This window comes from Calonectris borealis, chromosome 7 (assembly GCF_964195595.1).
Source record: "Calonectris borealis chromosome 7, bCalBor7.hap1.2, whole genome shotgun sequence".
Classification (NCBI taxonomy): domain Eukaryota; kingdom Metazoa; phylum Chordata; class Aves; order Procellariiformes; family Procellariidae; genus Calonectris; species Calonectris borealis.
The window spans coordinates 29973310-29992821 of record NC_134318.1 but is presented as its reverse complement, the minus strand read 5'-3'; the positions used below and the strand labels follow the sequence as shown (position 1 = coordinate 29992821).

At 37.2% G+C, this 19512-nt stretch overlaps 1 protein-coding gene across 3 annotated transcripts in view; it reads left to right on the top strand.

The window, feature by feature from the left end:
- Positions 1-18213, top strand: part of PCGF6 (polycomb group ring finger 6) — a 28503-nt gene extending 10290 nt beyond the window's left edge. For 2 of the 3 annotated variants that reach the window (XR_012674339.1, XM_075154967.1), the window contains 3 exons: positions 2566-2664; positions 8901-8987; positions 16029-18213. Coding sequence is in view for 2 of the 3 variants with exons in the window: in XM_075154967.1 (XP_075011068.1) it covers positions 2566-2664; positions 8901-8987; positions 16029-16085 (243 nt within the window). In the remaining variant the exon portion in view is untranslated. Of the gene's footprint in view, positions 1-2565; positions 2665-8900; positions 8988-10923; positions 11080-16028 lie in introns of those variants that run through there. The other variant, XM_075154966.1, reaches the window with a different exon arrangement.
- The last annotated feature ends 1299 nt before the right edge of the window (positions 18214-19512 follow it).

Here is a 19512-nt window from a genome sequence, read left to right as displayed (position 1 = left end):
TCTGCTAAATAAAAAATAGCGTTCCCGATTCTTGCTAAAGAATATGGCTCTTCTTCCAATACAGATCTTCTTACTGAGCTGCTTTGGTAAAAATTCATAGAGGAACTGCACATTGTGTGCTGCCTTCATGATTTCATATACTGTAGTTAGAGATGCTCAGGGTGTGTCATTGCACTATTTTGGCTAAACATTTAGAAAACAAGACTCTATTCAAGGGTAAGAAGGAGCTGTAATTTAAAATTACTCAGTATATGTTGCATTTAATCTTTCATTGTATTGGAATCGTAGGACTCAAAAGATGGAATGGCACAGAATAATAGAATATGAGAGACACCTAACTGGTATAGTTAGCAGGAAAATTTTACTGTTGAAGAATCTGAGAAAAAAGCGTGTTAGTAACGCTTTTTATATTAATATTTAAAATATTAATTTTCCTGATTGTACCATTTTACTAATTTCCTTTCCAGCAGAGTTGATTTCTAATCAATATATTTTCAGGCACAAATCTGAACTGTTAGATTTGATTGCAGTTATTCATACTATTTTTAATAGTAATTATATTTGTATGGCAGAGCTTAGGAGGCAATTTCAAACTTTCAAATACAGAAATAAGAATTTTCACAAAGAATTGAAATGTGAGTATAGTTTTGTAAAACAAAATTAATTTGTAGAAGGGGGTGAATGTTCCTGAAAATATCTGCAGTCAATTTTCTTCATCTGTTACACCACCACACCTACCCAGCATTTTTTTCTTCTTTTTACCCTTACAGTTCACACTGTTTTTTTTTATCTTCTTGCCCTTGTATGACCTCCCATCTTTCCTGTCTCATATTTGCCCTTCTTTCTGCTTTGTTTTTTATCCCATTCATTTTGGGCCACACAAGAATGACTGTAGGGCAGTTCAACCATTTTATTAACTTACGTGTTGTAATATTAAAATTTGTGTCAGACACTTATTTCCTCTGAAACATGCCATTCCAATACAAGTAGTTTTGCCTTTTAAAAAAGATAGTTGGCTCAAACATCATTAAGGAGTGTTTGTGATTCAAGAAAGGGATTTTTTTGTTTGTTTGTGTAAGTGGGGTTTTTTTGGGTTTTTTTCCCCTTTTAAGCCATAAATATTCCTGCTCACTTTAACTCTAGAGTTCTGAAGGTGTTGAAGATGAAAGGCTGCCCATCATTATTCAAATTCCTTGCTGTATGTTAACCCCCTGCTTCACTCTATCTCTTCTTCCTTTCTATCCTTGTTTTCTTCATTACACTTCATATCTTCATGCTTTTTTATTCCACTTCATGACGAAGAGGTTTACTCATCAACATTCAAAATCCTCTTTCGTAGCCATTTCTCACAAAACATACCCTGATCCATTTTTAGTATTGCTTTGTCCTCAATTGTTTCTGTCTTATTTTTCTAAACTAGATGTTGAACTTCATTTATGAAGTTTCAACCTTTTTTTTTTTAAGTGGGAATGGGAGGGACAGAACATGTTACAAGGTCCGTAGCCATAAACTGTGATTTATACATGCAGCAGGCATAAATTCAGCATCATCAAGCTTGCAGCAGCATGGTTCCCTAGATCAGGTCCGACTGTCATTTCTAGCTCTTGTACATGAATAAATCAAACTGGTGTTCCAAAACCACAGTTATCATGGATACATATTTAAATTCGTGATTGAATTCAAGGGTAGTCCATGACCCTCTGACCCTTCTTTCAAATTGAAAGAATATGATTAACCTGGAGGGTAAATCACAGCTGTTCAGAAGTCCACATAAAAATCCAATTAATTGACACAAAAGGTAATCCATTTATCACACTGAATGCAGTCATCTGCTCTGCCTTTGTGCCTCTTCACTTAGCTGCCCATATCACCAGTCAGCTGTTTAAAATTATATCTGTAGAAGAGAAACACATTAAAATTTTTGAGGCTGGCGTAACAAATGTCTTGTCGTTGCAGTCCTTGCTGTGGAAGTATTTAGAAATGATACAAAAAGATTTCAGACCAGTCTTGCCCTTGTGTTCAGCATAGTAGTATATTTTAATTGATTCTGGAATTTCATGGACTATTAAGCTGATTCCAGCCCAAGCCATAATACTTCTAGAATGCTAAAGGACTTAAGCTCCTTGCATTATAAAATGACATGGTTTAATTATCTGAATCATATTTGGTACACAAGCCTGATTTGGGGAAAATAAGGAAACTTTAGGAAATAGTTCATGTGTTTCTGATGAGTAAATGGTTGTGGGGGGAGGAGTTCTTAAAATGCTGTGTAATACTAATTTCTATGCAGAATTAATAGCAAGTATCATTCTCCAGAACTTAATAGTGAAATAGGACTGAAGTCGGTAGTTGGTTATTTTTAAATGTTGTTTTAAACAGCAGGAAGTTTGAAGCTGGAGTCCTTAATATATATTTAGTCCTTTCCCTATAAGGTAATCTGGAAGTAGATCAGAGAAATTTAAGCTGTCTCCCTCTGTTATTGGGCTTTCACTTGGGTTTGGGGTTTATGAGGGATAATGGCTGAAAATGTACATTGTCTTAAAATCTTATACTTATTCTTTGCAGCCTTTGGAAAAGAAGTTTGTGCGTGTTTCAGGGGAGGCAACAATTGGACATGTGGAGAAATTCCTCAGAAGAAAAATGGATCTGGACCCTACTTGTCAGGTATGCCACTTGTAGTGGCGCTTACAAGTTCACTGTGATCAATGTAATGCCTGCGCTTCATACAGAACATTTCCATTGCTCATTAGAGTCTAGAAGTTGTGTTAGGTTTTTTTAATGCAGTAAGGTTTAAGAAATGAAATGCTTAAAATGTTGTGATCCGCAAGGAACAACTCTCCCAACTCATTTGCAACATGTATAAATTTTCATTGTAATACTTTATTATTTGTATAGAGTTTCTGAAGTGCCATGTCAGATTTCACCAGATGAAATTCAAAACCAAAAGATACTGCTGTTTCAAAGATAAAACTGTGTATATAGACAGGAAAGTGTGTCAGTGTGGGAGGATATGAAGGAAGAGATAGGTAGGAGCTGAATAACAGTAAAATTTAACTGAATATTGAAGAAGCAAACAACAGCTAAGAAAGAATGATACTGTGGATGGATGTATTGAAATGAAAGGTATAAATGCAAATGTAGGCACGTGCCTCCAAATAAGAATTCAAAGAGCAGAATATGGTACAAAAGAATTCAACTTCATATTTCTCAAAAATCATTTTGATAGGAATTGCATGTCAAAATCAGTTTTCAATTCTTCAATATATGTCAGGAACCATTCAGTTGAGAAAGTGCAATGATTCTTAAAGCTGTCAATTAGTGGTAAATCAAGCTGATACTGATGTGAATAGGCAAATGGTGGAAGTTGAGTGCTGGCTTTGGAGTTAAGGCTGTGTTTTCATACAGCAGTAACTGTCTGAGACAATACAGCATGACTGTGTGCCTCAGTAATGAGTATTTATTCATGCCGCTTACTGTTTCAGTGGTGACAAAGCAAATCAGATATAAATTATTCATCATTCTAAGGAAGTAATGTATTCTCATTTGCTGGTTTCCTCTCAGTGAGAGTCTCTGTAGCTTTCAGGTGGTGGTGACTTGGTATTTTGAACAAATAAAAGTATCCTCAAAATGAGGCTAGAGAAACTTCTTTAGTTAATTGAGTTGTTGTTTATTTGAGGGGAAGGAATTGTTTTGTTTGTTTGGGTTTTCTTAAGTAGTACATCAGAATCCCAATTTTCAGGAACACTGAGCATCTGTAATGGAAACTGCAGTTACCCATCTTTCAAAATCAGGCTAGGCCTGTGTGTTAGATGTCTTTCAGATTTTGCAATCTTGAGATCATCTAATAGAGATAACTTGAGAATTTTTCCCGCATTAGTTACTCTCTGCTTGGACTTCACCAGACAGGTTATGATCCACTGTTGCTGGGTAAATGTTACTGTGTCTCAAAAGCTGATGATTTCATAGACTTCCTTTCTCAAGATGTTGCCTGATGCTGACCCAGTCACTTTACCTCTGCTAGTATCCAGTTTGCCATTCTGAAGTAAGGCACAGTCATTGGCTAGTTCTAATCTCTTGGTCTCTTCTGTGCAAGCCCTGCCTGTCTGGAGGAAATGTTAAATCTTCTTTCTTCTATGGTCAGATCTTTTGGCTGCTTTTTTTTCCCCTCTTAACTGATCTGATCCCATTTTTTTTTTCAGCGGGTATGTTTTTTTGGTCATTGGAAACCTGTAGTCGATTTTCATGTGACGAATCATGACTGATTTCTTGAAGATATTCAGGCTTATTTTTAAAAGATTAGGGAATTATGGAAATGAAGCAGGAAGTATTTTTCCTATCCTGATTGGTCATTTCTTTGTCATATGGGGGCTTAAGATTAAATGAGTATATGTACTGAGCTGTCACCTTCTCATTGTAGTATGCAGAACTAAAGCTGATTGTTTGTTGGTAAACATGCAGAAAGTGAAAGAGGTATCAGATACGTCATTGGAAGATTAATAAGCCTAATGAATCATGTCTTACTCCAACTTCCAAGGATGGCTAATAAAACAGAAACTGTAAAACAAAATTAGGGAGAACCTGAATATAAATTAGCACAGGCAGAAGAATTTGGGGAAATAGGTTGTAAACCATACATGCAAAGAATATAAATGTAGAGGGTGCTTGGCTGCTTTTTTAGTTTGCTGTAGAAATTTGGAAGAGAGTTGAGGACTGCAGTGGTTCATTTCCTGTAGGCTTCCCCAAAGTATGTTAAAGAAGAAATAGGTACTAACTTAGGAAAACAAGCTTTTCTTTTTAATATTACTTCTTTAGTCTTGACTTCTAACTCTTTCCAGTTCTTTGTTACCTAAAATAATTAATTTTTATATAAAGTGTCATGAGTTTGGTGCGCTTAACTTGGCACTAGAGTCTAAGAACGAGATTCCCCTGGGAAGGTAGGAAATTTATTTCTGAAATACACGTTTCAGGCACTATTGAGCTAAAATGCACTGCATTCACAGTATTTTTTCCCACATTTATCTACAGACTTACTGCCACAGTGTTTAATTGTGCCTTACCTGGGACTTGGAAAAGATTTGACTGTAAGGAGGGAACAGTGTCTTTCCTCCTTTCTCTCCTCGGTATAAGAATTGCATCCTTGGTTTCATGTTGAAATTTCCAGTAAGAACGTTAGGTGTGCTTATTTTGTGAATGCAATCAGTTCCTACTGAATATCAGCTTAGTTTGACAGTCTACAAAAGTATTATTTGAGAATGTTTTACTTGTTCCCTGTTAGAGCTGATTCAATGACCAAGTGATAGAAAGTATGTTACCCATTCTCCTCAACTACTGACTGTACTTGGACCTTTTTGACTTAATTTGTTCATGTGGAATATTAGCTAATATTTGCCCTTCTTCGTTGGCCTGCACAAGTGGGTTGGATTGAGGTTAATGAAAATGTGAAATAAGCCATCTGATTCATGTGTGACAGTCTATATAAAAGTCTAAAAAGCAGTTTTGAAGCCACAGCCTTTGTTCTTTTTTCCTAGTCTGAGGCCTCAAATTGTTTTCAGACATTTGAGTATTTGAGTTTGCAAATGGATTATGATTAAAATTTCCTAGTTTATCTGAAAGGTTAAGGCTTCATTTATTTTATCTACCACTTGAGCTGACAGACTGTAGTTTGTCTGGTGCTTTGTTTTGATCTCTATGCTTTGGGCAACGATTAATTTTCTGTATGTGTTTATATATATTTCTAATTACAAGGTCTCTTGTGAATATTCTTGCTGGAATTTCTTGGGGGAGATTGCGAAAATAATTTTTGAGCAACTGGAATTGCTACTAATAGCTAAGTAGGTATCATTTAATTTGAACTAAATACAGATTATGGTGTTTGGAATCCATTAGGTACTTGGCTTTGACATCTGTTGCACGTCTGTATAGTTTGTGTTCCGCTGAAAAGCGGGGAGAAAATGAGAAGTTTTCTTTAAAGTGTTATTTCCTTTGAGGTCATCCTGCAGCAGCATTATCTCTTCTTGCCATTCATTCTGTAAGGATGAGAGAGACTGCTGAAAGACTTGTGGCTTGGCTGGTCTGAATGAGTTAATGTAGCTTATGGAATAGAAATGTTCCATAATCAGATGTGCGTTCCTGAAAGTGTGAGTAAACTGCAGCCTGGGGAAAGATTGGAAGAAAGTCTGTGCTCATACAGTGTAGTTGTTGATGCGGATTCTTAGATGCCCGTCGTAGACCCTGGCATAGAAGTATCTGGTACTTCTGAAAAGTAAATAGCAGCTAGAGGAAATGAAAAGCTTTGCCAGCTTTTAATAACTAGCCCTAATACTCATATCAATCTCTAAAACTTTGTGTTTTCCTTGTCCTTCCCTGGATAGTATGGGTTGGCTTAAAAACTGTTGATTGCCGTCTACTGCTTTCTGGGCCAAATTCCCCCTTGGGATGAATCTTACGTGGGATGTCCCTTACTTGAAAGTTTTCCATTTTTATCTCTGTCTTACTTAGTGAGTATTAATTTATAATTGTCTGTTATCGTGGCTTTTAGACAAATAGCTCTAATAGCAAACATGCCACCTGAAGAAAATAAATGGGTTAATTATTTTAATAAGAATTTTAACAGAAGTGACTGAGTATTCAGCAGCTACACCTTCATGTTTTCTTTCAGCAAAAGGTCAAACTGTATGTACTACTGTATCACTAGCTATCGGTACTAGCTGGCTTCAATTTTACCAGTCAGTTAAAATTGTAGTAAATTTATAGCACTTGTGTCGGTGGTACCTCTTTTATATTAATTCCTGTATGGCACAAGGATTCCTCTGAGACACATTTCACAACTCATTTTTGCACTAAACTGGGATTTTTTTCACTGTATGTTTTATTCTTTTGTCTTTATAGAACAAATCCTAGCATAACAATTTGCAGGCAGAAATTCAGGCTTTGGTGCTGGAATGAGATTAGGCATTTGGTATTCAGAGCACTTCAACATGATAAATGTGAAAAACTCTTCTCAATTTATTAGAAGGCATGGATCTTTAATGACTGCCATTTGAAACTGGAGCAGCAGGATCAACAGTGGGATATTTTCAAACAAGCATTCTGATTCTGTTTTGAAAGATTGTCAGCAGTTGTCACTACCTCTGTTTGCATCCTATATTGGGCAAATAGGTTAGATCTTCTATTTCTATAGAATATGTAAAATGTGTGTTTCAGTGAGAGCAGGATTGAGTTTTCAGTGCCTTATGGTATAAAAATCAGAAAAGTAGGCTTATGAAGCAAAAGTAATTAAACTCGTATGTCACTGGAAAGCACAGCAGAAATGTCTGTCTTCCTGCAGTAATAACTGTAGAGGCGAGAATGCATGGGAAACGGCAGAAATAACTGTAACCGGCTTTCAAAAAGAAAAAGAAACATATTTCTTTCAGGTTCTGTGTTAAATACATCAAATGTTGATGTTAAATGTATATGTGTGTGTATATGGATCAATATCTAATCAATATTTAATGTTATGTCCAGATTAGTTTTTACTTGCTGGCTTCCTTCTGTTTACATCTTCTCACATTAAGATTCAACTTAACATGAACAGAGTATTCTATATTGTTCTTATACTATACAGATGGTGAAGTAAATTAGCCCTTTTTGAGCCTCTAAGGAGTAGAATTCCTGTGTTCCTGATTCTCAGAACAACGTGGTCTGCCAGCATGAGGCATAAATCTTCCTAAATCTTTTCATGAGGAACAAGAGAGGGATATTGGGTCAGCATGCAGAAGAGCATAGATCCAGGGGAATTGAATAGCTGCAGCACAGAGTGCATCCTGTAGTGGAAAGTGACTGTATAAGAGAATACGTAATGATATTGCAGTATGCTCCCCAACTACTGCAGTGGCAGAGCTTAGACGTTTTCCTTGCAGAAAGCTGTGGGACAGCTCATTGTCGATGCTCTTAACTTTAATTTTGAGGTTTCGTCATTGTAATTCACACATGAGAGCCCTCTCATTTCCATGTCTAGAAATTACTCATAAGGAAACTGTAACCAAGCTGCAGTTGAGAGAGACACAGTGCTGTTAGCTGCTCTAATTTGGAATGTTAGAGACTGGATTTACATTATGCACAGTAAATTCATAGTAACTTTATAAAGAAGCTTATTTTTCATAGTTGTCAAGGCAAGGAATTTAGAGTACCTCACTATGATTTCTTTTTTTTTTTTTTTCCCAAAATTACTGGTTTTGTGGGCAGTTACTTAACAAAAGTGCCTCCTCCGGAATTGCAGATGTCATTGACATAGTTTAGCTGCAGTAGAGGACATTGCTTAGAATTGCTGAGTATGCCCTTCACTTGCATCACAGAAGTATTGATTGCATTTTGAAGGAGGACTGTGTGAAGTAATCGCTGACAGTGGCATACAGTGAGCTGTTCTTTTCTATTAAAACACTTCTTCCGAACAGTCATATTAAGCAGACCTATTCACGTGTTTTCTCACTTCAAGATAGGAATGAGGCTAGCAATGGCTCATTTTCTATCAGTGGCGCAAACAACTTGCCCTCTTTTGCAACTGATAAATGACTCTGGATGTTTGTGGGATTGTTTAATACATGATCTAAATTCCCATTCAATTCATCACAGTTATTACTAAACAGTTTTTTTCAGCGGATGCACCAAAATGGGAGTGAAACAATAAACTGTCCTCTCTTTTCCAGAAGTGAGCCCCATGTCAGGGGCGTGGGGTGGGAGGCATTAGGGCAGTGTAGTAGTGCTATGCATGCTAAATACATTTGGACAACAAACGTAAAGGTGGCTTTAGTGTCTAACATGCTAGAATTGAACTCTTCTAAGGAAATTTAAAGGGCTTAGATACTGTTTTCCTAATCCAAAGGTAGGTTGAACTTGACCATGTTTATGTTCTTTCACAGGTAGACATAATATGTGGTGATCACCTGCTAGAACACTACCAGACACTGAGGGAAATTCGTCAAGCCATAGGAGAGAGCGCAGTACAGGTACGTGTGGCAGCTGGGGCTTTGTTCCAGGTTTTCTATTTTAAAAGAGAAGTCTTCTTTCTTAAGCTATCAGGTAGCACCAACTTATCTGAAGAAGTCGCTTAGAAAATCTCACCAGCTTATGCAAAATGTTTTTTGTATTGTAAATAGAGTTGAGAGGTATACCATGTGCTAAGAGTGTTCTTGATGGTTTGATGGTGTTCTGGATATGAGTGGTTTTGTGGTTTTGTTTTTGTTATTGTTTTTTTCTATTCTGAAACAAGTTGCTATCTTATCAGTGATAAATTATACCAGTCTTTCTTTCAATTAACATTCCTTGTTTTCCTCCCTGGCAACTGCATCTCTGGAAGAAAACAAAGGACTGAAGCATCCCAAATAAGGCTAGCCTTGTGACTGAATTAGGGGAATAAACTTGCTTATAAAAGCACAAACCAAAGATACAGAGTAATGAATGCGATTAATATGCTTGATGCGTATTGTAGCGGTCGTGGTCACAGCATGAGTGTATAGCCAACTATTTCGTGTTGATAACTTACTGTCTTAAGTGCTGCTGGCTCTGCAAATAGGAAAACATTTTTTAATTTCCTTGGGAATCTTTTCAAGCGTCTTTATAATGGGAAGGGTCACGCCATTTTAGAAGTGCAGCAAAAACAATGAAGTAGTCTGCCCTGTGCCTACTAAGATCTAGATGTAAAATCATGATGTATGGCAAACTGTATATGAATCTAAACTTGGAAGTCTGAAAAGTTAATGTTTAATCTAATACAGTGGGAAGAAATACCATTTAAATTGATATTTTATTTGGAAAGCAATCTAAGTAGATGGCCCAAAGGCTAAAATAGTAGCAAATTCAGTTCTCTTGACTTGGTTGTGCATACACATGCACAATCTTTTACATTTAAATTTCCTGCTGAGCCCTTTGATGCTACAAGAGGGCTTTGTTTCAGGGGCAAGAAGTGGAAAGCTGATTTCAAGGTATCTTGGACATTGCATCACCTGTACCTGATTTGAGTAACTAGGAGAGATCCCACAGTCAGGGCAGATGTATGTGGCTCATGCTAGTGTTGGCAGACATTAAAAATCTTTGAGGCTTGTGGTGTGTACCTCAGTTTCTGCAGTCAGAGGGAATAAATACCATACTTGATGTCTTAGCTGTTTATATAATAATATGAAGAAAAAATGAAAATGTAACCTAACCCACTTTGGGGAGCAGGGGATAGAAATGAGGAGGAAGCAGCACCGGTAACAAACTTGCTTCTAATGTAATGAGTTCATTGTAAGTAAATGCAGCAATCAACACATAGTGTTGGAAGAGCCCTGTACTAAAAGCTTCAATAAATAGCAGGGGGATGATTTATTTCTCAGTCCAGGGGTATAGTCAAACGTACATGCTTTTAGACTTCATCTTAGCACAAAAGCTTTTCATGTATGAAAAATGCTTTTGGGGAAGCACTTTAAAGAAAACTGCATTGGTTTCATTTCCTGTCAGAAATGGATCTGCCTAGTTGAAGTTTAGTGTGTTTCATTTCTTGTCAGAATTGGGTCTGCCTGATTGATGTTTAGTGGCTAAGTACCAGTCAGCAGCTCCACAAAGAAAAGAGTTGTCTCGGGATACAATCTCCAGTGATGTTTCAAGTCTCATTATTACAAAATCAGTATGCTAGTGATGAATTCTCACAAGCCTGCACTCTTGGGCAAACAGACAGAAAAAAATCTTTGCTTTTTGTGAAGTCTTGTGCTTTCATAGTCAGTTTTGCCAGGCAATTTGAAAGATCAGGTTCATCCTTAATTTTTCTTCATTTTGTTACAAAACCGCTTAGGATGCCAAATAGTTGTGGTAGGAATGTTGCAAATAAACCACAGTTACTTCTTTTTTGATATTGAAATAATTGTAACATTTTCATGTTTTATAGTCTCACATTATATTATTTTCCAGAAATCAAGAGCATGCATTTCTAGGATTAAAAAACCTTGGCAAATGTTTTTAGATAATTATTCAGAAAAAAAAAAGATGAATAGGTCAAGTCTAAAAATGGTAAGGGTTGTTTCTTTTTCACCAAGACCTGAAATTCATTGAGGGGCATAATTGTCCTGTTCCAGTGAGACTACAACTACAGAGGAACATTTGATGGATTTTATATTAACCTCCAAGGGCATCTTATGCCATCATAACTTCCAGCCTTTCCAAACCAGTGTTGGAGCTTGGAATGCCCCTAACAGCTCTCACTAGGATGCTGAAACACTCTTCAAAACTGGCATTGTCATTTACCAGTTTCTGAGGTTCATTGTAGATGCTTCATGCCAAGAAAATTGCTTCAGTAGCTATTCATGCAATACAATGTCATTTAAAGGAATAAAGATTGGGTTTTTTTATTTAGATGAGTACAGTCACTGTTAGAGGAGAAAAATAACTGCTCTTCTGAATCGCATTTTTCACTTGCAAGTTCATTCATGTCAGCAGTTATTCTTTTTTCTGAGAAAAGTGATTTAAAAAATGCAGATAATTTTCTCTTTGCCAAAGGCATTAATTTTAACATGCATTCTTTGGCAGCATTTACATTGGAAGTTTCTTCCAATGCAATGCAGCATAACATATGTTGTGTGTGATTTATTTTTCTGGACCATAATCACTGTAATTGTTTAGGGGCTTTTACTCCTCCTGAATGGTTCTTAAATGCTCAAGATTGTTTTGTGAAGATTTTGGGTGTTGTGGGTTTTTTTCCTACTGAGTAAGAATGTGTAGTGATGCCTTAGAGCCGCAGTAAATTAGTGTCTCCTGTAGGTGCAAGCTACCAGGGTTTTAGCTGTTCTGAATAACTATGTGCCTTTCCAACAAGTGTGGGAAGATCAAGTGTGATCTGATGGTAAAATAAATATTCGTGATACTGGCCCCATAGTAACCTGTTTGGGTTGTTTTAATTGGAGTAAATAGGCAACTAATTTTAGTGGTTGAATGTAAACAATTAACATGTTAGTTTCTGAGTGGTTGATAGAAGGCTAAAAAAAAATCAGGAATAAATCTTGTTTAATCTTGTAGATCTCAAGGTATTTTAACATTTTTAAAATTGGGTGGTTGGTTGAAACTTTCTAATTATTTGGAAATAGGATTTCTAACTCTGTTTAGGGCGAAAACATAAAAAATTTGCTGCACAGAATTTATATAAAAAGAAGCAACTTTGCTTAATTTTTAAAAGTGTACAACTTGTGGAATTTACTGCAAGGAGAGATCAAAGACACTGATAGAAATTTTTAAAAGGCTCAATTTTGTTACCAAGCATTGAGATCTGCCTGTAATATTAGAGTTTGATCAACTAGCTGAGGAAGGAAGCTTGTTATTAACTATATGGGAATATAATTTCTTCCCTGTATTACCTTCCTCTCCTCTGCTGCACAAATGCAACATGATCCAAAGCTGCTAGTTATTTTCACTTGTCTGAAACTGGCCGCCTCAGAGCTCTGCATCACTGATGGATATAATGAGCTCACACATGGGAAAAGCTAAAAAGAGTAGCTTCCTTTATGTCCCTGGCCCTTGGCACAGAGCTCTTGTAGATTATAATGCTGTCTTTGTAACTCTCACCTTTTTGTAACCCAATGCCAGCGTTCATTTGTTTGGTCTCTCCTGAGCTAGGCAGTAAGAGCTGTGATCTAATTTAATTACTGTGACCCTCTAGCACACATCTGCTATGGAAGTGTTTTACTCTTTGCTGTGGGGATATTGAATTTGGAAAGTGGGGCACTTTCTGTTTCTGCTGTTCTTACAACATCAAAAGGTGTATACACTATGGTGTTTCTGTCTGTCAGTTCCACTCTCAAGTTTATAGTTGGGTGTAACAGGTGGGATCCTTTCCATTTTTTTAGGTCAGGTTCACAAATGTGTGGCAAAGAACACTGGAGAGTTTTGCTGTAAGAAGGCATCATATTTCATTCTGCTTTTCTTTTGGGCATGTCTGAGTTAGCCTGATTTGAGATTTGTAATAAGCAGTGAGAGCTCATTCTCTGCTTGGTTTTCCTTTTAAGAACAGTATCTAGAGAAAGCAACTAAAAATATATAGAAATATAAAATGCTTAGAAAATGAATAATTACAGAGTAAGCAACTCAGCTTTTTTTTGTACAGAAGGAATTGCAGTGGGTTTGGCCTTTGGTTTAACAGGGATATTTCCTGTGTAGATTAATTAGGAGTTAGGATGAATTTCTGTAAATGTCCTACTGCCAAATGAACCATTTGAAAATTCATTCATCAAAGAATACATTGTAGCATTGTCATCTTGTATAAATATTCCTTTTCTTTAAGAAACTGCTGTAGAAGAAAAACTGGATTTGACCACAGTTCTCCAAAAAAGGGAGCTTCAATGTGTCTTATTTTCTCTATTGAAGTAGCTAACAGACATGAGGAGTAAGTATACCTTTGAGAAGGTATAACAACATACTATGTGCTAAGAGGTTCATAAGTAACTTCATAGTACCTGTTCTACCTAACAAGAAGTGAGGACACTCAGGATCCTATCTTCATACTGCGACGCAGTCATCCCACTTTATGCTAGGCACTGAGTAAGTGAGTTAAAGCTCCTGTATCCTTCTAGTAGTTAGCAGTGGACTTCTGGTTATTAACAGGATGAGAAGAGCAGGAAAGTTAGTGAGCTGGCACTAATAACACAGGAATAAACCAGGTTTTTTCATTCCTGTCCATTGAAGTTAAATTTGATTGGCATCTACCCTGCACTAGGCCCTCATTTGTCATTGTAAGCATCCTTTAAACGAAAGTGAAATTGCATGAGACTCACAGAGCGCATTTGCTGTTGTTCTGAAGCTGTTTGTATCACCTGTAGCTGTAGAGTTAGGGAATGTGTATATTTGCTGTAGCCTGAACATAGATGTTTTAATGTCCTGTCCTTTTCTTTCCAACGTGAGCCTTCTGGTTGGTTTTGACAGTTCTTATAAAAGAATACTTTGATCCGCTTTTCTCAGTGCCTGCATTTTAATCCCTTTTTTCGTATCTTCAGTCTTGATCTTATGACTGACATCACCATGTCCAGTGATGCAAAGCATTTGGATTTGATTTCCTTAGATTTGACTTGTGGATGCCAGAAGTTTGTAGATTCAAAAGCGACAGACCAAGTTCATAGAAGAAAAGTCATCAGAAGACACTTGATACAAAGCTACCTGGACTTAGGGCTCAGGAAGTTCCTGAGAAAAGCTTTTGAAATTGGAAAATTATATAGGGAGGTAGCATACTTGCCCTTTTCATATATTTTTATCTAGGCTTTCACCATGAGGCTAGATAGCCCTTTGGTCTGCCCTGGTATGGCCATTCTTAGGACCTTACATTTTTAAGTTTTGGGTTTTTTTGCGTTTTGTTTTTTTTAATTGGCTCCTTGTTTTGTGCCCTTTTTTCCTGACTTAGAATATTAATCTCCTCTGTAAGTAAATGACAAAATCTGTAGCCAGAAGCAGAGTTTCAGGTCTTACTAAATGAGCATGTTGGCTAAATTGATCAAAGTTCTGCTATTGCAGATCTGTTCTCCTTCATTATGAATCTGTTTTCTTTCACCGTCACATTTGAAAACACCAACAGCTCTTCCACTTTCTTTTTCCCTTGAAAATAACATACTGCACTTTTTTTTTTCCAGAACAGTAGCTTTGTTTCCAGTGGCACCATTTAGCTACCAGACAAAGTTAAAGAAACTAATGGTAGAAGAGAGAGTAAAATAATTATACATAGCAACAATTAGGGTGGCTTTCTGCTGAAAGAGCTTTGTGGCACTAGAGGCAAAACAAGGCTATTTTTCTAATAATAGGTCCTCTCCCAGACGGAACGTAGAGGTGTTGGTAGGCACTGTCTGAAAAGAAATCTCAAGGGAAGAAAAAGAGCTGTAGGAGGCGTGGAAAAGCACATTCTGTCCTCTTGAGTCTTTTTGAGATCAATTTCTTAATCTTAAATTTCCTCCAATGCAAAATGGCTCAGATTTTTGTGAGTAGTTGAGGCTACACCAACCAGTCAAAAACATTTTTACATAGATAACAAATCATTGTTTAAAAAAAAATTCTTCCAAAACACTGTGTTTAGACTAATATAGTACTTTCTACCATTACTGTATTATAATACAGAACCTGTAAAGTGGCGACAGTCTTGTCACTATTTTTCTTTTTGTAATTACCTTTTTAATTTAAGATTTCTTTTTTAATGTACTGGTATACCCCCTCACACAGAACTGTGTAACTTCTCTGGAACATACGTTATCTTAGGTCCTGTGTGTTAATAGACAAAAACATCAGAAACAATATACAGTAGAAGTTCTAACATGTTAGTTGTGATTAATGCAGTTTCGTTTATTAAAGCCTGTCCGTATAAATAGGTCTAATGCAACAAGTCAGATTCCCAGTGGATCAATGGTGGAAGCAGACTAAGTGCTAGATATTTCACCATCTGTTTGTGAATTAAGTACATAAGTAAGACTGAGTCAGGAAGTATCCTGTTTCACAGGTGAAAGGTTTTTTTATTATGTGGAGCAGTCTCAGAAGAGGAGAAACATGACTTAGTAAGCTAATAGTGGTTTTGGCTTTTTGTTTGGTTGGTTTTTTAAATATCCCTTGTATTCATTATTTAATAAATGTGTAGTAGTAGTCTGGGTTCTTCCAGTACAGCTTTTGGCAGCACCTCCTAGAACTACTTAATTGATTACTTTTTTTTTCCTGCCCCACAGTATCATGTGGAAAGCAGCATGAGTTGTAAACGAGAGCCTATTGTATGAAGATGAGATAATTCCATTATAACTTTAAAATAAAAGCAAAGTACTGGATTTTACCTTTTTTTTTTTTTAATACCCTTCTCCACCTCAGAGAGGAGAGGGGAATATAATTATTTGCCTTGATATTTCAAAACTTGTATTCTCCATATGGAAGGGACATGGTATAAAATGGTTGGTGAGATTGAAGCTGAGCTTCTGCCACGCAGTGACTGTCATACCAGGCGGTGACGGAAATGCCTCACAGAGAAGGTGAAGTGTTATGATGATGCAGTTTCTTTCTCTTCTCTCTAGGATGGTTTACTTGTACTGCACTACGGCCTGGTAGTATCTCCGCTAACTGTAACTTAAAGATTGCTGGAATATCAGAAGGCGAAAGAATCAGAGTCATCAAGCTTCTTCACTGCTATTTTTCACCAAAGAAGGCCATCGTATTTCCTGTGACAGGAAGCAAGTAAAAAGAACCACCACTAACTGCTGTATGCTTGTAATTTAACATCTGACTTTACCACTGTAAAAAATTACAGCTTCTGTAGGTACAGCTATAGATGTTGCTATGCTTTGTGTTACAAATTACTGTCTTCAAATTTCACTCAGCTCAGGGAATTTAAATGCTCAGAGTAGCTGCATTTTTTTACTTTCTAAAACCACAAGATCTCACGGGGTGAACAGCCTTTTTTTCCTCTAAGCTATGAGATATTGCTTACTTTCTAAGTGTCTAGCTGCAACAGTGCTCTCAGGGATGATCTTCAGTGGGCAGTATAATTTATTCTGGGGAGGAAATAGTCATTTGCCTAAAAAAAAAAAGTGGGCTGTGATCATCTGTCTTCGGATGTGATTTGGGGAGGGGAAGGGAACTTTAGAAATGCAGACCAAAATGGGTGGAAAATGACGCATCATAAGCATTGTTTTTTGAGAAGTAGCATTAAATTTAGTTGTTTTTCTTGAAGAAAGACAATTTTGTTTGCACTGGAAATATATTTGCTGGTAGTTTGGCTTATACCAAATGGTGGATCATGCATCTCTAGTCTTAATGGAGATGAGCTGGCTGTAAGCTGGTTAAACTATGCATGGAAAAAAAAAGTAGCACCTCTTTCTACCTGCTTGCTGTATGTTAAATAATCACTGTCAGCCTGATTCTGCGGTCATGTAAAATCTGTCAACTAACTTGACTGGCAGAAGCATAAATCCTTTCACTTTAGCACGTATCTTTCTAGCAGCAGTGAAAATGGTAGCTTTTTCCACTCTTTCTAATGTGTGTTAGTGCGTTGTAGTGGAGACCAGGGTTGAGTAGTGTAATACTTGCCTGTTACTACCAGATTCACAGAGGACATTAGGTAACTTTAATTTTAACATATTAAAATACTAGGTTTTGTGACAACTGTAATACTTCAAATTCTGTTCGGTTTTAGATTTCCATGGTTTCTTGCGCAGCATTAAGGACCAGAGCTTTGTGTGTTATGGCCTTGCTGCATGCTAGGTCATCAATGTGGGGATTCATGAAAGCTACCGTTATGCACCAGGCTCTCTCCCTTCCCTATAGTCAGTGTGGAGAAAGGGAGGAGATTCCTTTGTAAGGCGTTTCAGAGCACCTAAGCGAGCTCAAATGCACTTGTTTGCTGTCAACCTAAGAGGACTGGCATCCTTTGTCTAAAGAAAGCTTTCATGAATCCTTCCTCAGGTCTTTACAATAAACGTTCAGTTTTGTCTGTGAAGATGACACCATAAGAAAAAAAAGTCTTGTTTGAAGTGATTCTTGTGATGCTTCTAAAAAATGTAACAAAAACATTTCTAGCTACAAATTCCTATTTTACCTTTAAAGTTTGTATAAAAGTAGTGTTTAAAATGCAGCAGAAAATGAGATTATTTTGTAAACACTTTGTGAGTTGTGTTGATAAGAGATTATATATTGTAACAGTAAAATAAACTTTATTTTAGCCAATTTAAAATTGAGCTTTCATATTTCCATGCCATACTCCCTATGTCAGCCTCAAAATTGTAGCAGCTGATATTGAAACTGCTGGATGTGCTCTGGGGTTATTAGAATCACAAATTTCAGTTAGGAGGTTGAATGGTGAAGGGTAGTTTAATACGAGAATCTCCACTGGAGCTAACTGCGGTAGCATTAGCTGGAGTAACATGGAGTTTCTGGGACTCTCATTTTAATGAGCATTTCAGGGAGAAATAGCTCAGTAAAGATGTGAAGATGATTTTTCAACACAGATACAGGAGAAATAATCCTATGTACTTACAGAACTCCTTTTTTCCTCAATACAAGCATCTTTTTGTCAAAGCTACCTCTAGATTATTTTCATTCATGTTTATGGCTGTTATTATCAAGTCCCCTGTGAACCGGATCTTTCTCTGCTGCTTTGATCGTCCTGGCTTTGCACAAGGCATCTGGCTCGTATGCTTCGTATTGCCGCTTCCTGTTCCGTTATCTCTCATGGGTTTGTTTTCTATGTATAGCTCTACGCTTTTAGCAATATAGTTACATTTTACATTGCAAATTCTCCCCTAATCCAGGCCTGAACTTCATGTCTACAGAAGGGCTTATTTGCAACGTTTAACAGCAGTATAGAAGCTGGTAGTTAATTCAAATTAATGTCATTCTAGGATACTGCTGACTTGCATAGCCGCAAGATGACTATGCTGCCACTGGCTCTGATGTCAGTGTCAGTTTCTGGGGGTTTGTTTTGTTTTGTTTTGTTTTTTGCTTGGTGGTTTGTTTTGTTTTTTTTTTTTAAAAAAGGGCTTCCGCAATATCTTTAGAGAGGGTAGGGTAGGGTAAATCACATGCCAGCTAAAATACAAAAGGCCAAGACTTCCAACTTCATTCTTTCAGTGGCTTAATGAGGAGGATTGAAGGTCTGTTGCTTGCGATATTTTGGTATGAATGCTTAGAGACCTCTTACTTCCCGTTTGTCCGCTGCTCTATTTCTTCCTCACCTGCCTTCAGATAGCGTATTCTTAGCTTATTTTTCCTGGCTGAACATCCTGCTTTCTTTCACCTTAAAGCACACCCTGAAGGCACTGATGCTTCATCCGCTCTCCAGCTCCTGCAGTACTCCCTGGGGCTCCGCTTGGCACATCAGTGTGCAGCGGGGGTGACCTCTGGCTACTGCCAAGGCTGATCTGCGGGCTGTGCAGTTTCCTGCGTAAAGATAATCAGTCTGCTTGCTTTAAAATGTGCCAATCTTCTTTCAACTCTCCTGCTGCTGTTTTATTTCTGTTGGTCCCCTTTTAACCTTGGCTTTCCTCCAGTCACTTTTGGTCCTGATGATAGAAGAGCTTCTGTATCAACAGAGTCTATGGGATGGCATCTCTGCCCGCATGGGAGATGAGCCAGCTTGCATGCTCTGGAAGTGAGGGAAGGTGTGCTTGGACTCATTCATTATTTTACAGACACTATTATTGTTTCCTCACTTGATGAAATAATTCTGGTTTTATTTTCTGGTTACATACTTAGCAATGTCATGGCTAACACAGATCCTAATTAAATACTACTTGTATTGCAGCATAATTCTGAGTTGCTTTACAGATCTGCTAATTCCCAGCAAGAGGAGATGGTGAGGCCTAGTGTCAGGAGTTCTTATAAATGCAGAATCACGCTACAATCCAGTCATGAGCATTGAGTCATGTTGGTTACATTCTGCCTGTTTTATTCGTGTTTAATACAGATTTAGTGTAATAAGAAGATAGGGTTCAAGAGACTACTGAAATGCGCAGCTGAGCTCCCTTTAAATGGAGGGGCACTGCGATGGCAATGTATAACTAT